Raw genomic sequence first — 24,474 nt, forward strand, 5'->3', positions numbered from 1 at the left:
ACTTTCGCCAGAACCTTTAAACGCCAAATATTCTGCCAATTACCGGGACGACGGAGATGAGACACATCAATTAATTCTTCCACACATAAGCGGTATGCGCTCCGCACCGAATAACAACCATTACTTTCCGCTTTCCATATGAGACGATCATGGCTGACTTGATCATACAAGGGCGTATGCATAATTTTTTCAGCTATGTCGTTACTAAAAATCTGTTGAACAAGAGGCGCGTTCCAGCTTTAACTATGCTCAGATAATAAACTTTGAACATTAGAGCCACGAACATAAAAACCACCAGCAATGTTACCATCAATTGACTCGCCATTAGCCAGCCATGGTGCATTAAGGATAGGGATCGTTGCACCAGAGCCAATACTCTATCTAGCTCCTCCACGGATAATGAAACGGGAACGCAGAATGCTCCGCCAAACATAACTCGGATTGTGACCGATGTTAGCATCAAGAAAAGACTTATTCAAATGGTATCACTACTAGATATTATTTTTTATTCGCTATTAGATTTCTATACTAGCTCCATCTTATTATTACAAAACTTATAGAATTATATCAATAATTAAAAATATTGGAATGAATTTGACTACAATTTATAGCTGTGGTGTAATCTGTAAAATCAACAAGGTTTACTTGTCTTCAGCTCATTAAGATAATCAATGGTTTTGTTTTTGAATTAAAAGGAATAAATTCAAATCAGGCTGTACAAGACAAGGGCAAAAATGTCATATAGTGACCAACCCGGATTCCTCCTATTTTCACAAAAGGAATAAACAAAAATGGCTTCGCCCAGGCTCGAACTGGGGACCTTCAGTGTGTTAGACTGACGTGATAACCAACTACACCACGAAACCCTGTTGAAATTATTTCTTAAGATTATTTTCTTGTTCAATAATTCTGGGAGCACGTACCTATTTTAATGGAAGTTATGTACAAAGGTATAGTATATAGTCAGTTATACACACTACATAATCACATTCCATTCCATTAATGAGAGACAACCAAAGATAGAATAATATACAGGAATTCTGAAACTTTAGTTTTTGACTTTAATTAATAGAAACATTTTCTGCACCTATAATGTTAATACTGTCTCATACTCTCATCATTCTTCTGCATTTGAACGATGGTTTTTTTTTACTTACTCCATTAATCCTAAGCCGAAATCAGTTAAGTTATTCACCTACTCTTAACACAAACTTACTAAGTCAATGTTTGGTTACACACTGACATAGCATTTCTCAGTCTCACACATAATGTTCAACTAAAGTGAATTTTCCTAGGATGGCACTTGTGTAACATTAAGGTACCTATAGTGTCCTGCTGAATAAATAATCATACACTAACTATTATTGAGAGTAATAAGTAAAATAAAATTGGGGAGACTAATCAACTTAAACTTTGGTATTATTCAGAGTAATTAGTAAAATTTTAACTAGGCTTTGGTATTAACTAGGCTTCAGTAAGGATGATTCTCACTTTAATCTTTTCAAAATTTTAAAATCAAAACTAATTTTAGTTTTGAAATTCAGTTCTTAGTTGAGTTTTAGTTTTTATTTTTGAGTCAACCCAATATAATAAAAAATTCAAAACAAACTATAAGAAAAATTGAAATCATAAGTAGTTCAAACTACCACAATAATAATAACATTAATCTCCTATAAAAAATAACAACATTAATAAGTATTCATGTCTTAGTCCAAGCATAACAATAAATAAATATTCATATTCATGTCTTAAGCCAAATATTCCATAAGATACTATTCATGTCTTAGTCCAAATATACATATAAATATTCGTGTCTTAATCAAAATATAAAGATAAATATTAATGTCTTAATCCAGATATGCATAATCACAAATATTCAAAGATTGAAGAAAGTATTGAAGAAAGTATCTTTCTTCCAAATACACTGACAAAGTGACAAGCAGCATTTTTTTTTTTTAAAGAAAAAAAAAAGGGGCAAAACCAGTATTTTTATTAGTATAATAATAATTCAAGACTCGAGAAGAGTCCAACCCAAATAAAATACAAGTTTTTTACTTCACAAACAAGTAATGATACAAACAGAGCAGACTGCACCACCACAAAAACAAATCAAAACCTTATAAATGGTGGTACATCTAGATTTTACTCTATGAAAATGGAAAATTTCAATCTTATGCTTCAAGATGATAATGCAGAACTTATTTTACGAAATTTGCATGATTTGAAACACTCCTCTAAAACTATTGACTAAGAAGTCATTTAATGTTAGTACCTTGTATCATTATTATGACAAATGAGAGAAAATATAATGCATAGTTTGAATAAATCGTCTAATTAGATTGCCATAAACTGTTTCACCCAAATGTAATCTAAGACTTAGAGTAGTATAAAGGTAAATTATAATATCAAAAGTACATTAATTGGCAAAGCCAACCATTTGAAGATGATAGCTATACAACTTCAAGATCATAAGTCTATAAACACTAAACAGTCATTTTAGATCCTCATATTTCTCATACAAAGACCATTCAATGATCTAGTGCTAGCAAACTCCAACCTATCTCTCATACCTACTTTTCTATCAATGCTGCATACATAGTTAAGACCTACAAGAAGATCAACCATTGCAGCTTCAGTTTTTGCTTGATTTGCATAATAAAGAGTTTGAACTGGTAAAATATTTGCTTTTACAAAGGAATGCTCCTTCTCAAAATTTCTCTCAGAATGCAAACTTATGGTGTTGTGTGCAAGTGGAGCCAACCATTCTAATATCTGTGTGAGTACTGAGCTTGATTTTGCTGCAAGGTCTGCATCATGAACGGATGAAGATTTACTTTTCGCACGATATTTGAGCTTAGCCCTCAGAACAATTCTTATAGTAGTTGGAAGCATATTGTACAAATCATCTCTTGCTTTCAAGTCAATTGAGTGAAGCGATGATGCCATCTTCTCGATCAATACAATCATATTTGCATAGCGAAGGGCTAAAGATGCACCACCAACGGTAAACGAAGCTGACTTTAACCTATTGCTGAGGCATAATTTAGAATATATTCTAATTCTGTTGGAGAGAGATGATTTATCCATTGTTTTCATTTTGTCACCATGTTTCATATGAGAATCAGTCAACCTCATAGAACCACCATAACCATCTGTCTGCACACAACTCTGTATGACAGGAGAATTACTTGTAACAGACATGCAACTTTTGAATGGCCCTATATTTCCTAACTGTTTGCTTTCGGAACGTTTGTGCTTTCGACCTTTATCTGGTGGATGAAGAGCCTTCTTATGTTCCTTGTTTCTTTTGCTCTTGTCAAATGAAAAGTATGGCCTCCTCCCAACAGAACCTGAGTTGAATCCATTGAGATCATTCTCGGAAGGATAAATGGAAGAATGCATAAAAACAGAAAAAGATTGACTGCGCAGAAGATTGTTAGCATTCATATTCTGTGAGTCAGTTTCTTGCTGTAAAGATGGTAGGTGATTATTTCCAAACACAAATATGATTCTCTCCAGTACCGTAAATAGTGATTTTACCAGCAACCGGACAACATAATCATAACTTTTATTCCATGGAGACATGTCTCTTAGATTCCTCACTTCCTGACGCTGACACGCGACCTTCTTCTGAAACTCGAGCAACTTAAACCGATGCAGTTCAGGATTTGCTTGCATTCTTCTGAAAGTCTGTTCAACCTCTGCTAGTACTTCAAGCTCTTCACAAAATTGTGTCGTGGAGGCCACAATTTTTTCCATTTTCTTCATTTTTCTCTCCATCTTTTTCCATTTATACTCCCACCCTGACCATTGAATATAATTTTGAACCGGATTACAAACAAAATGCTCAAACCGATGATAAACCGGATCCGTGCATCTCTTACCAAACCTGGTAACAGATCGCGCTAGCAATTGAAAACTATCAAGTATATCATTCAATACAAGCTCCATCAAGTAATCATCATCCTGAGAAACTAACTTTTTGATCCCAACAGAGTTCACTATCTCTTCCCTCAAATTCAACACCTCCCAATCACTCAAAGACTGCCACAAGTTAGTCATCTTTGACATCAAACTCGCAACTTCTAACGCCAAAATTCCAACTAACGCCTTGTTATCTAATGCATTCTTGCGCGAGACCGGCCACAAAGAATTGAGCCAAGACCCATTCGCCATTTCACCTCTCATTGATTTCACTATTATCCAATTCACCAAATCAATAATCTAATACACACTCAGTATCCTGAAATCAATCAAACCCATAACTAAAAATTAGAAATTTAAACCACTTAGATATAGAGCATAGACTAAGATAGTAGTAATAATTCTGCAATATTATCAAGGAAAAAAAATTATATTTTAAAAAAAATAAAAAAACTAACCCTTAATTGTTATTTTGTTCATGTAAATGTTTGATTTGAAACAAACTCATGAAAAGACTTGGGTCTTCACAGGTTGAAAATCAAAACCCAGTTTTAAAAGTTCAATTTTTTTTTGTCTTGTTTTGTAGATTTAAAAAAAAAAAAAAAAAAAAAAAAAAGAACAAAAATACTAAAATAAACAACATAAGATACCAAAACAAAAAACAAAAACATACCTCTCAGGAGAAAAAATAGATAAGAGCATCTATCTACTTGAACAATACGTATGAGAAATGGTTGTTCATGATTTGAGAGTGTTATGTGGAGATGTTAGAGGGAGCGTTTGGATTTCAACGATTCCACTTTTGTCAACAACATTTAATTTAACTTTAACTTTGCTTTAAAGGTTACTTTGAAAATTTTAGTGGTGGGACCCGATGGTTGGGTCGGTAATGGTTAGATATGCTCTTCTTCAACTTCTCCGTCGTCTTGTTGTGTATCAGACAGTTGGGGAATTTTTTCAAGAGTATCGGTATTGACATGTTCAAATTTCTACCAACAAATATTAGAATTTGTTACCGGTATATCTCATTTTTTTAGATATATTTATTTTAACGGTAATAATAGTCATTTTAGTCTCTAAATATGCCATGAGCTATATTTACAATAGTCTTCAATCTATCCAAATTTTAAAATAGACTCAAATTGTGTATTTTGTTAGTCAAAACAGTCTCCAATATTAAAATGTTTCACTAATATTGTCATATCAATACTTTTAATATATTTACTTATTGTCATATCAGTCCTTATAAGTACTATTTATTGTCGTTTTAGTCCCAATATGAAAAAGATTTATCGAGAGTATTAGGAGATTATTTTAGCGTCAAGGACTATTTTGACTAACAGATTGTACAATCATGACTATTTTGAAATTGATATATTGAGGAGCTATTGTGATTACTCCTTACACATAAACTTCATCATGTTATGTGACACAAAAGAATAAATAATGCGATCGAAACACAATCATTTGATAACGCTTAAATGACAATCCATGACTCATGTCGGATTACCAACGAGTCGCATAGTCATTTTGGACTTGGAATCTCTTACATGTTACCTATAAAAAAGACATTGGCTCCGGACCAAAGGCAAGATTTCAACTGGGTTGAACTTTTTGACACTCCGAAAACTCTCACCGACTGAACATTAAAGTCTATATACTAAACTACCTTCTCTATTGAGCGGGTCGTCCTTCGTCATATCTGAACAACTCTGGCTAACATATTCAAATCCACTCTCAATGTACATATTTTATTTATGTAATTGTATTAAATATTTAAATGTTGTTGTTATGTATCTTTTATATTAGCAACGTCGACGTATCAGTATTATGTATGACGTCAAAATCAAAGATAGAGCCGGTAGATATATCACTCACCAATATTATTTTGATTTGGATCCAGATTAACTAAGTTTGAGATAGAGCCTATAGATTTCACTTATTCAAATTTTTCACCCTCATCTAAAAAGTTTAATTAAACATTCATTTATCTCTCAAATTCTCACTAAATCACCAAGTTACCAAATAGTAAAGGTAACTAATCTATTTGAATTTCAGATAATATCATTTGCCAACATTTAACTTTAACTTTGTTTTTCCTTTAAAAAATAATGTAAATTTGTTTTTAGTAGGACTTTTTAAAGGCAGTTTTGGAAAATTGCAGCGTGGGACCAAATGGGGGCTTTATATTTTTCGTGAACTTCCGTGTCGTCTGGTTGTGCTGGGGACAGTTCCCAGATTGTACAATACCGTGGTGAAAGGATCAGGAAACAAAATCTTGTCTTAGTATGGAGTATCATTGTTGGTCGATAAGATGTATTTATTTTTGGTCGATAAGATGATACTAAAAAATAAGATGAATTCTCATCCTTATATTCTTAACACATACCGGGAAGTTGTTAAATAATAAAAAATATAGAAGAAGAGGAATACTCAAAAAATTACTATTGAAAGTTGTTCAATATGTACCTCAACTTTGCTCCTAAACGAGTCGTAGTTCCTAACACTAGCCTTTTTAATTTTATATAGCCATAAATCCAATTGCGAATCATCAGAACATCTTTTTAAAAATTAATGTATTTTCAACGATTCAGATGCTTCAATAAGAACACACATGTAAGTTCATAATTAAAACCACAAAATAAAGAGAGTAATATCCATTCGGTAAGTAGCTAGCTAATTATTACAGCATGGAGAGAGCTTAATTAAATACATGCATATGTCTTTATTATAGACCACATACATCATTAAATGAATGAATCTAAAATGTAGATTTTTGCTTATATTAGTGACCGGAAGGGTGTAATGTAGTACATTGGATCAGGGAGCTTAAAAGTCCTATTGCCTGTGTTGGTTCCAAGTGGTCTCCTATGTTTCCAATGATTTTGTATCCTTCTTCCTCCAGCTTCTTTCTCTCTGACGATTTGTATGTAACTGCTGTTTTACCATGATATATTGATGTATCCCTGAGACCACAAATTTGTCATTAGGATATCTTTTAATGTGCATAAAAGTTTAATTTCTTTTACAAACACTATAAGCTATAACCTCGTGAAAAAATGACAGTTATCAAACGAGTTTTAGTTATATGAATTTATAAGCTATAAAGTATCAACTTTAAATCATTTGCATGTTAAGCAAAACCTAGAAAACTTACTTGCAAATTAGTTTTTCCCGTGTATGGTAGCCAGCAAGTCTCAAATTCTTGGCTGTTATGTTCTTCTGTTTGTTTGCTCTTCCAGTTAAGAATACAATCTTGATACCAAGAGACAATAGTTTATTGTAAAGTTTTTGAGATTCTGGCAGTGCTGGTGCTGTGCCAAGGTCTGCCCATTCATTAAACGACGTCGCATTGAATGGTTCCACCCTATCATTCATAAAAGACTAATTAATTTAAAAAAAAAAAAATTAAGTATTATAGGGTCTTTACCAAAAAGAATTATATAGAAACTAGATTAATCAGTGAGGATTACTTACTTGTAGCATATCTCAAATATTAAGAATAAAATATAAAATTGAAGATTGAAGATTAGCCTATCTAATTTTGACTTCGTACATGACACTATATAGTTTTATCTATCACTTACTTTTTATCTTGATTTCGAAAATATCCAAAAAGCAAAGGGCCGACATATATTTTTCCTGTTCAAATTTCATTTTTCTTAGCCTAAGTTTGAAAGTGAAAATATAATCTTTCCAGGACAAACTTAAGGATAAGACCACTAAAATCCTCATATTAAACCTACCAACAAAATAATTTTTCCTTAAATTTGTTAAGCAAAAAAGCTCCGTACGCAAACAAAAAAGACCTTGTATATCAAAATTTGATGGAGGTCTCAATTACTTTTGAAGATTATTGAGTCGGTCCGGAATCTTTCCTGCTAAAAATATTGTAAAAAATTGTTTTTCATAGGCCATAAACCGAAATTCAGTATATCAAAATTAAGTAGTTGAATAACATATATAAATATTGCAAAGTTAGAAGTATGAAAAAAAATATATCATGATATATCATACCCAAATCCGTGTTTAGCATAAGAGAAATGCTAGGAACACTCTCTTTCTAGCACTCTCTCTAACACTCACTTTTTTATTGGGTGAAACTCATGTGAGTCTCATCACTTTATGTGGGTTCCATTTCTAATGTGTGGTACCCACATGAACTTCACCCAATAAAAGAGTGAGAATTAGAGAGAGTATTAGAAAGAGAGTGTCCATAGCACTCCTCTTAGCATAATATGGAAGATCATGAGTTTTCGTAAATATTTGGTTCGCACCATCAAACATTTCCCTTTATATATTTTTGAGCAAACCACTAATATTTTCTTGACTTTATTAGTAAACAATTTATTTCATGAGATATTGTTTTCCAACTTATCTGCATGATCCTTCAAGATTTATTAAATTTCTTCCATTCTTTCTCATAAAATCCTTCTAGAATAACTTCAATTTAATTTCTCTTAATAATCCATTTATTTCCTCCATATATGCAGGTTAACATGGATGGAATCAAGAGAATTAATTCTCATTGATGCCATTCAATTGCTGAAAAATTATTCCCTTTATTATTTTCCCATCCTATTGGTCAAGAGTCAAGACAATGTAATTGGCATGCATTTGCTACTAAATACCATCCTAATTCACATGGACATGTATTGGTGTAGTAATGCTGCATCCAACTATTGAATAGCCTCCATACGTGAATCATTAATTTACATGGAGACAAGGTACTAAATATTTCCATGATTTTGGCTTAAGCTATTAAATTAAATTACTCCCTTTTAAAGTAGTGTACGAGTACCACTTCTCTTGTCAAAAAAACATAAAACTTCTATTCTCAACCAAAAAAAAAGGAGTATCATATATAACCCTCTTACTGTAATTCTGTCCGTACAATCTTCTTCCTTGTAAGATATTTCGTGGGAATTTAGAATTTGCTAGGAAGGAAAGTGTTTAGGATAAGAGTTTTTTCTCATTCGTTCTTACTAAGTGTTAGGATCGTGTTATGAAATAGTGGTAGAAATTTTCATCGGTTGAAAAGAACAAGAAAAACAACTAAAATATATATTTAAGTGGTAAAGTTTGAATTTTTATATTTATATATGAAAACATGATTTGAATTGATGTGTGTAATGAAAGTTTTGGTTTCTTATTTTGTGTGTAAATGATGATATTAATTCTATGTTATTTGTGATTATAGTTTGAATTTTTATTATGTCTGAAAGCAATGAAATGAGTTTTGAGAATGCAAATTTTGTTCTTGTATGTGAGTTTTCTCTTTGTTTTCCTAAGTGCCGGTTATTTTATTTGATTGTGGTTGCCTAAGTGGCAGAAATTATATTTTTACTATCATCATGCATTTCCTATGTGATGCCTTATTGGCGGACAAATCTCTTTTCATCATTATGGCATGACATGTGCATATTTTGTGTGATGCATGTCGTGGGTTAAATATTATGTGTGATGTCTTAGTGGCGGGTTGACCTTATCTGGATCATTTAGTTCTCAGGAGCATGCATCTTACGCATAATTGCATTTGAATCCATTATATTTTTGTGATCAATTACTTAGTATTTTCTATCTTTACCTTTTCTCTTTCAAGATCAGTTACTTACCTGAAAGAGGAAGGCCAAATGACAATGGGAAAATATGCTGCTGATATTTCCTCCATTAAAGAAGCACATGCTAGAATTAAATCATTGATCCGAAAAACTCCAGTTCTCTCCTCCAACTCTCTGAATGACATATCAAGAAGAAAACTATATTTTAAGTGTGAAAATTTTCAAAAGAGGTGAGAGATGAATTTTTTATGAATTCATTAATATTTGGATTTTTCCCCACTAATTTTTTTGAGTTATCTGGTTTACTCTATCTACTGTTATACTCTTGAAAAAAATAATAAAGAAGAAATGACTATATAATATTTTCTTCTGTATTCTATGTCGTTAGCGGAGCTTTTAAATTTAGAGGTGCCTGCAATGCTGTTTTCTCTCTCACAGATGAAGATGCTTCTAAAGGTGTTATAACACACAGCAGGTTTGTTTTATGCAATAAATACATAAGTTATTTTTTCAAATCTGATTCAGTTAATTTATTCTCTTCTAATGTTGTTCTCTGAAATCAGTGGAAATCATGCTGCTGCATTGGCTTTGGCAGCAAAACTAAGGGGAATCCCTGCATACGTTGTTACTCCAAAAAATGTGCCAATTTGTAAACTTGAGAATGTTAAGAGGTATGATGGTAAGGTTAACTTTTCTGAGGCCAACATAAGGTCAAGAGATGAAGTTGCGTATATATTACGACAAGAAACCGGTGCTATATTTATACCTTCTTCTAATGATGGCCGCATACTGAGGTAGAGTGTCGAATGTTGATTAATGTTGATTATAGATCATCCAAGACTTATTTAGATAAACAACTTAATTTTGTGTTAGTAGCAAAAACACTTATTATATAAGTACTTACTTATAAATAAGTTATTTCTGTACTAAAAGATAAAATAAGGTCAAATTATTTAATATAAGCTATAACCTAATTTTTATCCGTTATAATCATTTTTCAGTGTTGAATTGATTTTTTGAGCTATAATAATAAGATCTACAACAACATGTTACTTTTATTTATTAAACTTCTAAAACTTGATGTCTAAAATATGTTATAGGGAACTGTGACTTGCTTTTGCTAAGCATTGCTCTTTGACATGTTTAGTTGATCTTGCAGTGGCCAAGGTACCATATCCTTGGAGCTTTTGGAACAAGCCCCTCAGATTGATACTCTTGTAGTACCTATAAGTGGTTTGTTCTCATTTTTATGTTAATCCATCAACCAAATGTTTTAAAATTTTCATAAATTTTAGTATTCTCTTCTCGATTTTCCAACAAAATGAAAATTGTAGGCGGTGGTATGGCATCGGGAGTAGCATTAGCTGCCAAGGCCATTAACCCGTCTATTCGGATTTTGGCTGCTGAGCCAAAAGGAGCTGATGATGCAGCGCAATCTAAAGCAGCTGGGAGGATAATAACATTGCCTGAGGTCAATACCATAGCAGATGGGCTCCGAGCATGTCTCGGAAATTTTACATGGTAAAATCAAATATTTTGCAATAAATTTTTGTGGTCTTACGATTAACTTGTCGAATTTTCTATGACACAGGCCTGTTGTACGAGATCTTGTTGATGACATAATAACTGTGGAAGATAGTGAAATTGTGAAAGCCATGAAACTATGTTTTGAAATTCTAAAGATTGTTGTTGAACCAAGTGGAGCAATCGGCCTTGCTGCTGTCTTATCAAAAACTTTTCAGAAAAATGATGCTTGGAAGGATAGCAAGCATATAGGAATAGTAATTTCAGGTGGCAATGTTGATATGGCAGTGCTTTGGAATTATTTGAACAAATCAAAATGACTTTTCGTTATTATTCAATTACTGATGTAAAAGTTTGTGTGGATTAATATCTCAATGCTACTAGCATTTACTAATTTAAAATAAAATATATTTGAATTAATTCGAAATTTATACAACTTGAGTATTTTACATACCATTTATTTGAATTTACAAATAATATTTTATTGTAATTTAAACGGCACCAAACGGCACAGGTTTTATCCCTACATCTCAATTTATTTTAAGAAATTTGAGTTTTTTTTATATTTTTTTTTTTATATTGTGTAAGCAAGTTTGTTAAAAACAATAGGGTTAATAGTGTTTTTAACCCCTGTAATATATGTCATTTTCGGTTTTCGCCCCTATAAAATTTTCGGTTTGATTTGCACCCTCGTAAAAATTTTATTTTCTGGAAAACACCCCTAATAGGCCATTTTCAGAATTTTTTTTCAAGAAATTTTTGTTTTTGAATGGCCTATTAAGGGTGTTTTCCAGAAAATAAAAAATTTACGAGGGTGCAAATCAAACCGAAAATTTTATAGGGGCGAAAACCGGAAATGACATATATTACAGGGGTGAAAAATACTATTAACCCAAAACAATAACATGAAATCATGAAATAAAGTTGTGGATACATTATGAAGGAAGAAAAAATAGATTATAACATACAGCCATCAAATTTTCCTCAAGATTGTTCTCATCATAAATGTAAGAAGAAATTTGAATTTTACTGTATTTGCCAAGTTGAAGTATACATATTTGATCAATATTATAAGTGAAAATGTAATTTTTTAGATTTATTGAATGAGTGATGAATATGATCTCTAATATAGATCATGTAATCATTTATCGAATAAATTTAAAATATAGATTTTTGAATATAATAGTAACTAGTGGTGATAGTAGATGTAGAGTATTGTTATACTCCTTCCGTCCCAAATTATATGTCGCTTTAGGGAAAAAAATTTGTTCCAAATTATATGTCGCTTTACAATACCAATGCAACATTAATGTTACTTTTCCAATTATAACCTTAACTATTTATTATTATCTCTTCTTTCAATTCTTTCATTTATCTTTTCCATATTATTTATTAAGGACAATTTTGTAAAACAACTCATAATATCTTTTTTTCACACAATATTAAATGCATTTCTTAATATGCGTGAAATGCCCAAAACGTCATACAATTTGGGACGGAGGGAGTATAGCACAAGAGACCATATATTTTTTTAAGTAATGATATTTGTACAACTATTTTGTAAAAAATTTATATCTCATACTCATATGAGTGTTTACTCTTTTTTTCTTTTTCTTTCTCTATTACTGTTGACCAATAAGAAGAGAAGAAAAATGTTACAAAAGTTGTCAAGAAATGATTGTTCAAATATCATTACTCTATTTTTTTATTTTTTTTTATCAAATATAAATTTTTCCTTTTAATGATATGAACTTACGTGGCTTCTAAAAATATAAATTTTTTTATCAAATATTGTATGCATTGACATGAAAATATCTTACAAATATCTCACAGATATTGGTCATAATTCCATCTCAAGGAATATATAGATCGGTGTAATACAAACCAAAAAAAAACCATATGATAAGGCTATCTACTCGAGAAGGAAGAAGACCCAAATAGTGTGTAGAAAATGAATGAACATGTTAATTAATATGATCAATCTTATTACTTACACGTGACAGTGCATAGCTGTGTCACGTAGCATAGAATTTTCTAGCAAATACAAGAATTCTCAACCTATATTACTTCCAGCACATTCTAACTTTGTATTGTATAAACCTCCTATAAATAAAAACCACCTTGCACTTTGTATTGTATAACATACATCATAAACATAAATAAACTTTCTTTGTAGCAAGCAGCAATGAAGCCAATCGACGAGAAACAAGAGACGGTAACAATAAGAGCAGTGAGTCACGACGAAGAAGGAAAAAAGAGAGTTGAAAAAACAGAACTAAACACACACAACATAGACACAATCAAACATGTGGAGAAGAAACTCATCAACAACGGTGTCCAACGTCTGGACCGCCACCCTGTCGACGGCATAGGCATTGGCCGTGGACCGCCGAAGTCTGGTCGTGGTGGTAAGTTTACTTGGGAAGGTCCGGCTGATATGGTTGATAATATGCTTGATCCGGCGCCGGCGGCTATGGATGAGAATGATCCTAATTATGTAGACGAGGAAGATGGAGAGGATGCTGCTAAGGAGTTGATTGTTGGTGATGTTGATGTTGCTAAGGTTGGTGGGGAAAGAGATGGTGTTGCTAGAGTTGATGTTGATCCTCGTTTGGTTGCTAATTAATCTCTTCATTGATTTAGTTTGTTTAATTTTATTTTTTAAGTTGGTTGTTTGTGTTGTAATATGTTGATTATGTGGAATGTGTGATCCGTTGTAAATATAATCAAGCAAGAATGTAACAGTTTGTTTAAATTTCCTTATTAATCTTTTGCAGAATCCAGAGTGAAACAGATAAAAGAAATAATAGGAACTACAGGGTTTATTATTTGCATATCTCAACCAGAGTGTTTCTCTATAGAACTCGAAACTGAGATTTTGCTCAAAAAACCAATTTAGTAATGTTGTTGATTTTTCTAATGTCATATATTTTCTTTTTTTTTAGGGATAATGTCATGTTATCATTTTTTATAAGATATTTATCGAAAAGTGATAGTTACATACTTGCAGATCTTTCTATATTTGAAGCTAGCTTCAGCTTTCTAAAATTGATGTTGCAATTTAAAAGTCTGTTAGTGAAAATAGACATTTATCAAATGGCCGTGGAAGTTTTTGCTCAACTAGTAAATATCTAGATCCGATGTCATAATTCGGATCGAATTCAAGATTAGTTACTTGTGTGTGAGTTTTTAAATGGTTATTGTTACTTTCATTTGAAGAGATCATGGATCCATAAAAAAGTTATTTGTATATCTTACTTACAATGTAAGTGTTAATATAATATAGATGATGCTAATTCTTTATATGAAAGAAATTTTGAGTGAAAGGATGATGCTCATGATTAAGGTAGTTGGACCATCACAACTTTGAATTTCGATTTAATCCTTACCTCTTAAGACCCATATGCTCATCATGTTCAAATAAATTAGCCCATAACCCGAATATAAGCACACTCATCAGGAAGGGTTATTACATGTGGTTTTACTCGGTCAAGCATTGAGCACCTCCCACTCTTTATATTGAGGCCTAGTAGAAACCCTATAGATCTACCTATATATCTACTATTTAACCAAATGACTAAACACGCAGGGTCTTGATCACGAGACATCGCTAGCAAGGTCCATCTTAAAATACTTAGACATAACACTCGTGAAGAGCTTGAAGTTTAAAGAACACTCACATATTACCTTTATCTCTCTTTAGAGGCACTAACGAGGTTCTTATGAATCTAATATATATTTTTTTACCATTGAATCATAATCTTGATGTTAGATAATACAAACTTTGCCTCAAAAAATGACGATGCTAAGCTTGATCTTCTATTTTTTTGTTGTTCCCATTTTTTAATTTTCAGTTTGATCATTGATGAGAAAAAGAAACAAGTTTACTTTGATATTTAAAAATGTGTACAATGTTCTTTACACAGTTATCTCATTCAATTTTTAACCATATAGGTATACATAATATAATGAGAATTGTTGTTCCCACATATAGTATGGTTGTGCCACACGAGTAAAATACGAAAATGCCCTTCGGCAGTTAACTACCGAAGTTTGTAGTGAACCGGCGGCAGCTTACTACCGAGGAAAACTGAACATAACCAGAACGCAGAAACTCAGTTTTCCAGTATTGCTTCATTCTTCAAAATCATTCCAAACCATCCAACTTCTTCAAATTCGATTTTTCAGCAAAATCAAGTGCATCATCTCCATTTAATCACAAGTAAGTATCTTGACTCATTGTTTATCATAATGTTAGTTTGGGTAGGTTTTTTTTTTAAAAAAAATGGTAGTTTTCATGTGGTTAGAGTTGATGTAGCTGAATTGAATTTTTTATGAGTGCATGTAGTTTATAATTGAATGTAGTTGGTTTAATTGATGATTGAATGATGTTAGGGTATAATGTGGTTTTGAATGGTGGCAAAATAACACATTTTGAGTATGTTTGATACTTTGCACACAAAGTGTTTGATAAAATGTGTCAATGACAATTTTATTGATTATTTAGTTAGTTTAGGTATTGGATACGATCTTGATTGTAATTCGAAAACGTGTATGTTGAATTAAGTTGAATGCATATTGAAAAAGTGTATATTGAATTAGGTTGAATGTGTATATTGAATTATGTTTAGTTTAGGTTGAATGTGTATGATAATGCATTTGATTTTTTGCGTTTGAATATTAATGATAATGTGTATGATAATGTTTAGGTTCAATCAATGTCTTTATTTTGGTAAAGTGGTTTAATGTGAAAGCGGTTATGTTTAGGTTATGTTTAGGTTGAATGTGAAAGTGTAGGTTTTGTTTAGGTTTACTGTTTGTTGATAAAGTGGTTGAATGATATTAATTTTTATTTTTTATTTTTTGTAGATATGGCCGATCAGGACCCCATTGATCCATCGAAGATGATTGGTGGTAGGCGTGCCATGACTCAGAGCCACCGCAGGGAGAGACAGAGTGGCCACATCCCAAAGAGGGGTAGAGGTCGGAGGGGAGATGGCTCAGGAAGCTCTCAGGCTACACAGCCTGAGGAGTCACAGGTTGTTGACCCGTCACAGCCTGTTGACCAGACTGGGGTGGAGTACCTGAACTATCAGGATCAGGTACATCATGATGTGACGGATGGTGGATATGAGCAGGATGCAGGAGACGAGGATGACATTGCAGCAGCTGCTGCACCGGAGGTGTTACCTACGGCCCTCCCTTTCCTGGTGGACCGGCTGACTTGTCCTTGCTCCACTCTTATGCCGGTCATGTGGCGTTGCCACTCTGGTATAATTCAAATAATGTAAGTGTATTTTTTTTTAATTGTTTTTTCTTTATGTTAAAATATTTTCTTTAATTTAAATGTGTGTTTGTTTAATTATTATATCCACTTTTATATGTGTTTTTTTTAATTGGTTTTTCTTTATGTTAAAATATTTTCTTTAATTTAAATGTGTGTTTGTTTAATTATTAAATCCACTTTTATATGTGTTTTTTTAATTGGTTTTTCTTTATGTTAAAATATTTTCTTTAAATGTGTGTTTGTTTTTATTATTATATCCACCTCTATATGTGTTTTTTTTAATTCTTTTTCTTTATGTTTAATTATTTTCTTTAAATGTGTGTTTGTTTTAATTATTATATACATTGTTATATGTTTATTTTTTTAATTCTATTTTTTAGGTTTAATTGTTTTGTTTATATGTGTTTTTAATTATTATATACACTGTTATACATTGTTATGTGTTTTTATGTTTAATTATTATATCCATATTTTTTTTTCTATTATTTCAGGTTCGTAAGACCCGCGTGCTTAAACCGATTAATCATGGGGCGAAGATTCTCACTCTCGGACGCCCTAACGGGAATGAAAATTGGTTTTGGGATGCGCTTCAGCAGAGCGGGCTACATGATTTGGTCTACTTGGGGTACTCCACCGTGCCTCATGCCCTGCTGCTTACTTTATGCGAGAGGTGGCATCCGGAGACCAGCACCTTCCACATGCCGATGGGGGAGATGACTGTGACATTGGATGATGTCGCATGTCTCACGCATCTTCCTATTGAGGGGCGGATGTTGGACCATGGGAAGAAGATGCCCAAGCATGAGGGAGCGGCACTGCTGATGACGTATCTGGGTGTGGCCCAGCATGAGGCTGAGAAGATCTGCAACCATGAGTACGGTGGGTACATTAGCTACCCCAGGCTGAGGGACTTCTATACCTGGTACCTTGGTAGGGCCAACGTATTGGCGGGTACGGAGGATCTTGAGGAGGTTGAGGAGCTGGAGAGGGTCAGGACATACTGCGTCCGGTGTTACCTTCTGTACTTGGTCGGATGCTTGTTGTTTGGCGATAGAAGCAACAAGCGCATCGAGCTGATATATTTGACGACCGTGGCGGACGGCTACGCAGGGATGCGTAATTATTCCTGGGGAGCTATGACCCTCGCCTACTTATACGGCGAGTTGGCGGATGCATGTAGGCCTGGACACAGAGCGCTTGGGGGGAGCGTGACACTGCTCACTGTAAGAAAACTGAAATTTTATATTTATGTTAACTTTATTTTTTTGTGAACTTTTAATTTTTTGTTATATTTTTCCGTGCGTAATAATTTATAAATGTTATTTGTTTGGTTTGTGCAGGCATGGTTTTTGGCGCATTTTCCAGGGTTTTTCAGTGTTGATCTCAACACTGACTACCTGGAAAACTATCCGGTTGCAGCGAGGTGGAAGCTCCAGAAGGGTCATGGGGAGGGGATCACGTATCGGTCACTGCTCGATCGTATACAGTTAGATGATGTATGCTGGAGGCCGTACGAGGAGCACAGAGAGATCCATGACTTCGAGGAGGTTTTCTGGTATTCTGGATGGATTATGTGCGGCGTCCGTAGGGTGTACCGTCACTTGCCCGAGAGGGTTTTGAGGCAGTACGGATACGTGCAGACCATCCCCAGACATCCGACTGATGTTAGGGACCTCCCCCCGCCTTCCATTGTGCAGATGTTCGTCGACTTCCGCACTCACACGCTTAAGGCGGACGCTCGGGGTGAGCAGGCAGGAGAGGATACATGGCGGGTGGCGGATGGCTATGTCCTGTGGTACACTAGGGTGTCTCACCCTCAGATCTTGCCACCTATTCCAGGAGATCTTCCGAGGCCTGCAAATGAAGAGCAGATCATTGCAGAGCAGTGACAGCGGTATGAGGCGAGAAGCTCGCCTGATACCTGTGACATGGTTAGTGGCGCTGTTGCCTACGCTGATGCGCAGTTAGGCCAGGAGGAGGTCATGAGCATGACCCCTCAGCAGTGGTTTGAGGCCATGACCCATATGAGGGAGCAGATCGCGCTGATTTTGACCAGGAGGTGAGCCCAGAGGCCGAGGAGGAGGCACCATCATCAGGATCAGGACCAGTAGTACTATTTTCCTTTTTTAGGACTTATTTTTTAGTTTTAGTCTTTTGATGACATTGAGTTATGTATATTTGTATATTTGTATATTTCTACTTTGATGACATTATTTTTAATTTCATGGGCTTTTTTTACTTTGTTTAATGTACAAAAATGTTGGTTTAATTAAGTTGTGTATTTGCACCAATATTTATTTGTTATTTGAACTGTTATGATTGATTTTAAAACTTTGTGTAAAAATACTGTTAGAATGATTTTGAAATGTTTTTTAGTTGAAGATTTCCTCGGTAGTTAACTACCGAAATTGTTTAAGTTCAGATTTCCTCGGCAGTTAACTTCCGAGGTTTTCCTCGGCAGTTAACTGCCGCCGGTTTCCTAAAAACTTCGGTAGCAAACTGCCGAAGGACATTTTCGTATTTTACTCGTGTGGCACAGCCACACAACATGTGGGAATAGCAATTCTCTAATATAATATATTTTCCTATTAGTGACACAATAGTAAAAAAAACGGCAAGTACTTGTTTTTCTTTGTTTCATAGACTATACTCAAGTAAATTATATCTTTATTTGATCACACTAGTATATACTGTTTTTTCTTTGTTAAATTGCCAATGTCAAATCAAACCCACATTGTGGCACATAAACAACAAGATCATCCATAATAATACTAAAAGAAACTTAATCCAAACCGTCATGCATAAGTCTTTTCACATCAACAACAATTAAGAGAAAATTAAACCACATCCATACTGCAAACTTTGAGTTTTGCCCAAAAACTAGCTAAAATATTGTGAGAGAAAAATGAAAGTACTCATCCTAAACATAGGTTTTAACCAAATCCCTATTACTAGCATTGTAACCACTACTTTATTTTCTTAATCTTTCATTGAACTAAGTTTTCCTCATTTGCCAGCAGACCAAAAGTTAAGGAACTGTGATGTGAAAATTTGGGTGTAATAACTCCAATGAGGATGAGTTGATGTAAGTGGTGGTAACCCAAAAGCATTATCCTTCACATAAGATTGAACATCTTCAGCTTCAGCTACTCCTTTCAAGTATTCACAAAGTTCACCATTTGGATCTATACAAATCAAAAAACTTATATTAATAAAATTAAATGCACCAAATATTTAAAAAGAATAAAAATACATAAACATATGCTCTCACCAAGTGCATTGTCCTCTTTGTCCTATGTATCATATGACTTGACAAAAATTGATGTATTTGGCTGCAATATGAGGTTATGAAAATTGTTAACATTTGAATAAAAATCATATTATAAAAATAAATAGAATGAGTTTTGAATTAAGGGATTAATGAAGGACTTATATGCTTTGTCATCAATCATCAAAGTATTAGAAGCAGAATATGGGCCTCTTTTCTTCACTTTTTACCACACTTTTTTGAGTTCTTTGAAAAAAAGAGGCTTCTCTTTTTTCTCCATTGATTTCATACCAATACAATAGAAACAATGACTTTGATCCTACAAAAAGTTTATGAAACACACAAAATAAACCAACAAGATTTATATATTGATATGAATTTTTATATACAAATTTGTAAAAAGAAAAAAGAACACTTCAAGAAAATGTACCCAAATAAATAGCAGCTTATTTTTGGATTCTTCTCCTATAGCAAAAGTTAAAGCACCATCAACGTTATGCCTCTAGTAAAAGTGTAATAAATAACAATGTAACAACACCATATATATAATCAATCAAATTCATAATGAAGAAAAATAAAAATGGAAAAGTGTTGATTACTGACTTCTTTGCAGAAGTCCAAATCCCAACTTCAAATCTTTCTAAGCAGAATTTCATAAATTCTTCACTAAATGGCCTCTTGAAAACTGAATCACACAATTTACAATATAATCATTAAGCATATGATAAAAAGAAATTTCCAAATATCATAATGCATGTTTGAGTTTAAGTAAATGTTACTTACGGAGAAAGTTAAGATGTATTTTATCAGCTGTTCGAGACTTTAGAATGGGATTAGGATAATATCCATGATCGGTGAGACGGGAAGTGTGGATAGATCGGTGGAGAAGTAAACCATTAAGGTTCAAAACAAGCAACTTCTTCTTCTTTGGTGCAAGATTCAGCTTCTCAAGAGAAAGACTCAATTCTTGTTTGTGATCATCATGGTCAATAGATCAGCTTCAGAGTCTTTGATTCTGATATTTCCATCACTGCAACTTTCCTTCTTTGCTTCCATTCTTGATACACTTCGTTTGAATTTGATTATGTGAGTGATGATAAAATGTTTAGTGCCTTAGTAGTATGCTTTATATAGAAATAGCACTTTGTGAGTTCATCATATTAGCTACCCTTTAAGAGTTGGTAGTAGTAACAAATAGCAGTTAAGTTTGTTACGGTTTGTTATTTAGTTTGTTATTTTCTGTTTATTCGGTTAAGATTTGTGAGACTCGTCAATATCAGTTTGTTGCTTTATCTAACCAATTGAAGATAGTTAGTACCAGTAATAACCTCACATTGGAAAATCATTAAACTACCACTTGTTACTTGAGTTTAACGTCACAGTGGTAAAAAAAAAAAAAAAAATGTCACAATGATCTACAATAGTACTCATTTCGTCTCAAAATAAGTGATCAAGTTTGAATATGTGTACTATTCATATATCATATATATTTTGACCATATGTTTCTACTATTATATAAAGTCAAATTTTAATGTTGGAATTGTCTCATAACTATTTTCAAAATATTAAATTTTTATAAAGTTTGCTGATACATAATTAAAAAATTTAAGGTAAAAAAATGTGTACACATTAACCTCTCTTTTCTTTTCTGTTGGTTACGCTTCACTGTATGATCTTATTTTAAGGTCACAATTGTGAAGCTATGAGATCAAAATCGCTCAATAAAATAAAAGTTAAAAGTTCTAAACTAGACAAAGAGAATCAAAAGTATAATGACGTCTTGGTGAAGTTTAGCATGGAAAAGGGAAATTCTTTCCCATAATGGAAAAGTTTAAGCATAGCCATAGATTTAATAGTTTTTTATTTGGATGGCTTAGATCTTTTACCTGGTAAGGGTTGTGACTTTTTGATGGGTATTGTGTAACAAAAAATCCGGCCCGATCATATGATTAAATAACAATTTTGGATTTGTTTGATTTATTGGTTTTGTTTTTTAATAACTCACGGGCCTTTGCAACTTGTCCCAACAATTTATAATTTATTTTGTACAATACAACTTGTCATATAATTTCTATTTTCTATTTCGTTTATTCATCCTGTTTTATGTGTTCTTCAAAGAACTTTTTTCTTCCTTTCTCTTCCTGTAACCTTTTCTCCTCCGTTCTTTCTACTGTATCAAATCGGAACCTGAGCTTAGTGTCTAATAAATGGACCATAACATAAATCAAAATGTCGTATAATCTGAATGACAGATAATAACAAAAACTAAAAACGCTTTCAGATCTGATGTATTGAGTGGTTTAGCAAAATGTATTATGTTAAATTGCTCACTAACAATTTCAACTGTAAAGGGATGATAAATGGTTTTTATGAATGAGTTTTGTTGAACAAGGAGAGGTTTGGATTTTTCCCGCTTTTAATGTTATCAGCTTCAAACATTTCAACTGTTTTCGTGTCTAAGTTAAAGCAAACAAATTCTCAATTTAAGTTGAGGTGTTTTCTTTAACCATGTTTTTAAGGGAGTTAATTAGAAATACAACGTAATTAAATAAGAGGTGTGTTTTTTCGTTTTTAGTGGAAAAAGGAGGTGAATTAGTAAAGGAATACTCCCTCCGTCTCAAATTATATGACGTTTTGAACATTTCACACATTTTAAAAAATGTAATTAATATTGTGTGGAAAAGAGATATTATAAATTGTTTTACAAAATTGTCCTTAATAAATAATATGGGAAATATAAATGAAAGAATTGAAAGAAGAGAGTAATAAATAATTAAAGTTATAATAGGAAAAGTAACATTAATATTGCCTTGATATTTTAAAGCGACATATAATTTGGGACAATTTTTTTCCCTAAAGCGACATACAATTTAGGACGGAGGGAGTAAACAATAGTAAAGCCAATTTTATTTTATTTTTGGTTCCACCTGGAGAAAACTGCCAACTGCCCGTTAAAATTGGACTTTTCCTATGGTGGGAAGAAACTTTCCATTCTCAGGCTAAATACCACCTGACGTCTTTAGTTTAAAAAAAAGTATACAACATAATAGATGTCTTAGGTTAAATACTAACATATTTTTGCGAAGGATTATATACTCTGATTTGATTAGGTCGATGTGTGTATATAAATTAAGTCCAAATATAATAATTTCATTATTTATAATTAGTTGCATAAACCATATCTAATCAATTAATTAGAAGATGAACTTTCACAAATCCAAAATGTTTGTATTTTAATCAAATCAAACAAGATGAGTTTAAGAACACTCTTGTTTCATTTTTCAACATTTTCTTCGATGTAGGTCCCACATTTTAAAAATTGAACTAACATAAATTAATTGAACTCACAATGATTTTATCCGGAAAAAGAAAGTGAGATGTTCGATAAAAAGTGGATGTTTAATAAAAAAAAATGTGTCTCTATCAAAACTACGTACGTACATATACCGGTATACACACTACGGCTATGCTTGATATCATAAATAAGCCTAACTTATAGTTTATTTTACTACCTTACAAGCTTGTTTGATGAAATAAGATGTGTTTGCTAATAAGCTTTTTTCAATAATATATAAAAAGCTACAAATTTATACTAATTAACTCCTTTTATAGATTATATAGAGATATTCTCTCGATGCTAACTAAAGTAACGTTTAAAGTTAAAGGTTTTTATTAATTTTTACCATTTTTAAAATTTACCTTTATTTTGTGGGTCACATTTAATTCCACTAATGGTAAAAATTTAATGAAAAATAGTAATACTCTCTCTGTCTTTAAATTTAAGCAAAATTGACTTTTTAGGTTCGTTCATTTAATGATGTATGTGGTCCATATTATGAACCATATACATCATTAAATGAATGAATTTAAAATGTCAATTTTGCTTATATTAAAAAACGGAGGAGTATTAAACATTTTGAACAATAAATTAACACAATTTTCAATGCATGATTTCTATTATTGGAATTCTTATCATGTGCCCTAAGGGCACAAGTTAACATTTCCCTTATTTTATACTATCTCCGTTCCTTTTTAATTATCACTTTGTGACATTTTACACAAACCAAGACAATCAATAAATGTTACTCCATCCGTCTTAAAATATAAGCAAAAAAATATCATATTCTTTGTCTCAAAATATAAGCAAAAAAAATCAACTTTTATGCCATTATTATGTTTTTTCAAACAAATCATCTTTTCCAATGTAAAATTCAAAGCAAATTGCATTCAATTTGTTCTCCTTTTTATTTTCTCCATAATTTTTAACCAATGAGAATTATTTTTACATCTTTCCATGAAACTTATTTCAAGGAGAATACAAAAAATTATACATCAAATCACTAAGTGTTAGTTTTCTTAATAAGTGTGAATTAATGTTTTTTGCTTATAAATTAGAACGGAGGGAGTACTACTTTTGATACAATAATTGATACTTTTACTATAATAGTCTTATTCATTTAATATCTCATTTCATATATTTCTCTCTTCGCAATAAATAACTAAGAATAATATTGATAAAACAATATTTAAAGTTGCATTGAACTTTAAAAATGACAGTTAAATTGGAACAAAAAAATTCTTTAAAAGTGACACTTAAAAAGAAACGGATGGAGTAACACACTAAAAGAATACATGTACAATGTACTTTTATCATTTTATATTTATAAGTTACTAAACCAATTAATCTTACCAAATACTATAATTTTTAATAAGTTAATTTTTCACCAATAAATCATTAGTTATAAGCTAATTTTTCATCTACAATTATAAGCTAGCTTAAAGCTTAATTTATTAAACATAGCCACGGATTGTTTAAAAACTTAACCAATTATAGGCGAATTTAAAAACCACCACGGAGTGTACAATAAATTGACAAAATAAAAGGAACTTAATTAGTCCAAAAAAAATAA

General features: G+C 32.3%; 4 protein-coding genes, 1 non-coding gene and 2 pseudogenes across 5 annotated transcripts; 3 read left to right on the plus strand and 4 right to left on the minus strand.

Annotated features, from left to right (window-relative positions):
- Positions 1-792: 792 nt before the first annotated feature.
- TRNAV-AAC (transfer RNA valine (anticodon AAC)) lies at positions 793-866 on the minus strand. Its single transcript has one exon. It is a non-coding gene; the product is annotated as a tRNA-Val (tRNA).
- Positions 867-2,352: 1,486 nt separating this feature from the next.
- On the minus strand, positions 2,353-4,857 carry LOC25499377 (protein PSK SIMULATOR 1). Its single transcript, XM_013594623.3, has 2 exons — positions 4,598-4,857; positions 2,353-4,243 (listed from the first exon to the last, which is right to left on the minus strand). Exon 2 carries the CDS (start codon positions 4,186-4,188, stop codon positions 2,497-2,499), a length of 1,692 nt encoding a protein of 563 aa, XP_013450077.1. The 5' UTR covers positions 4,189-4,243; positions 4,598-4,857; the 3' UTR covers positions 2,353-2,496.
- A 1,847-nt stretch (positions 4,858-6,704) lies between these two features.
- On the minus strand, positions 6,705-8,211 carry LOC25499378 (stem 28 kDa glycoprotein-like; annotated as a pseudogene).
- A 1,265-nt stretch (positions 8,212-9,476) lies between these two features.
- Positions 9,477-11,329, plus strand: LOC25499379 (serine racemase; the record flags this gene model as incomplete). Its single annotated transcript, XM_013594625.3, has 6 exons — positions 9,477-9,715; positions 9,874-9,960; positions 10,049-10,279; positions 10,645-10,718; positions 10,820-11,006; positions 11,077-11,329. Coding segments are annotated over 6 exons (1,071 nt in total), but the record flags the coding sequence as incomplete, so codon positions are not given.
- Positions 11,330-13,108: 1,779 nt separating this feature from the next.
- Positions 13,109-13,843, plus strand: LOC25499380 (uncharacterized). Its single transcript, XM_013594626.3, has one exon. The coding sequence runs from the start codon at positions 13,195-13,197 to the stop codon at positions 13,633-13,635; it is 441 nt and encodes a 146-aa protein (XP_013450080.1). The 5' UTR covers positions 13,109-13,194; the 3' UTR covers positions 13,636-13,843.
- Positions 13,844-17,089: 3,246 nt separating this feature from the next.
- Positions 17,090-18,396, plus strand: LOC120577146 (protein MAINTENANCE OF MERISTEMS-like). Its single transcript, XM_039828203.1, has 2 exons — positions 17,090-17,519; positions 17,637-18,396. Exons 1-2 carry the CDS (start codon positions 17,118-17,120, stop codon positions 18,183-18,185), a joined length of 951 nt encoding a protein of 316 aa, XP_039684137.1. The 5' UTR covers positions 17,090-17,117; the 3' UTR covers positions 18,186-18,396.
- A 906-nt stretch (positions 18,397-19,302) lies between these two features.
- Positions 19,303-20,636, minus strand: LOC25499381 (ubiquitin-like domain-containing CTD phosphatase 1; annotated as a pseudogene).
- Between the last annotated feature and the right edge of the window lie 3,838 nt (positions 20,637-24,474).

Source organism: Medicago truncatula, chromosome 7 (genome assembly GCF_003473485.1).
Source record: "Medicago truncatula cultivar Jemalong A17 chromosome 7, MtrunA17r5.0-ANR, whole genome shotgun sequence".
In the NCBI taxonomy this organism is placed as follows: Eukaryota; Viridiplantae; Streptophyta; class Magnoliopsida; order Fabales; family Fabaceae; genus Medicago; species Medicago truncatula.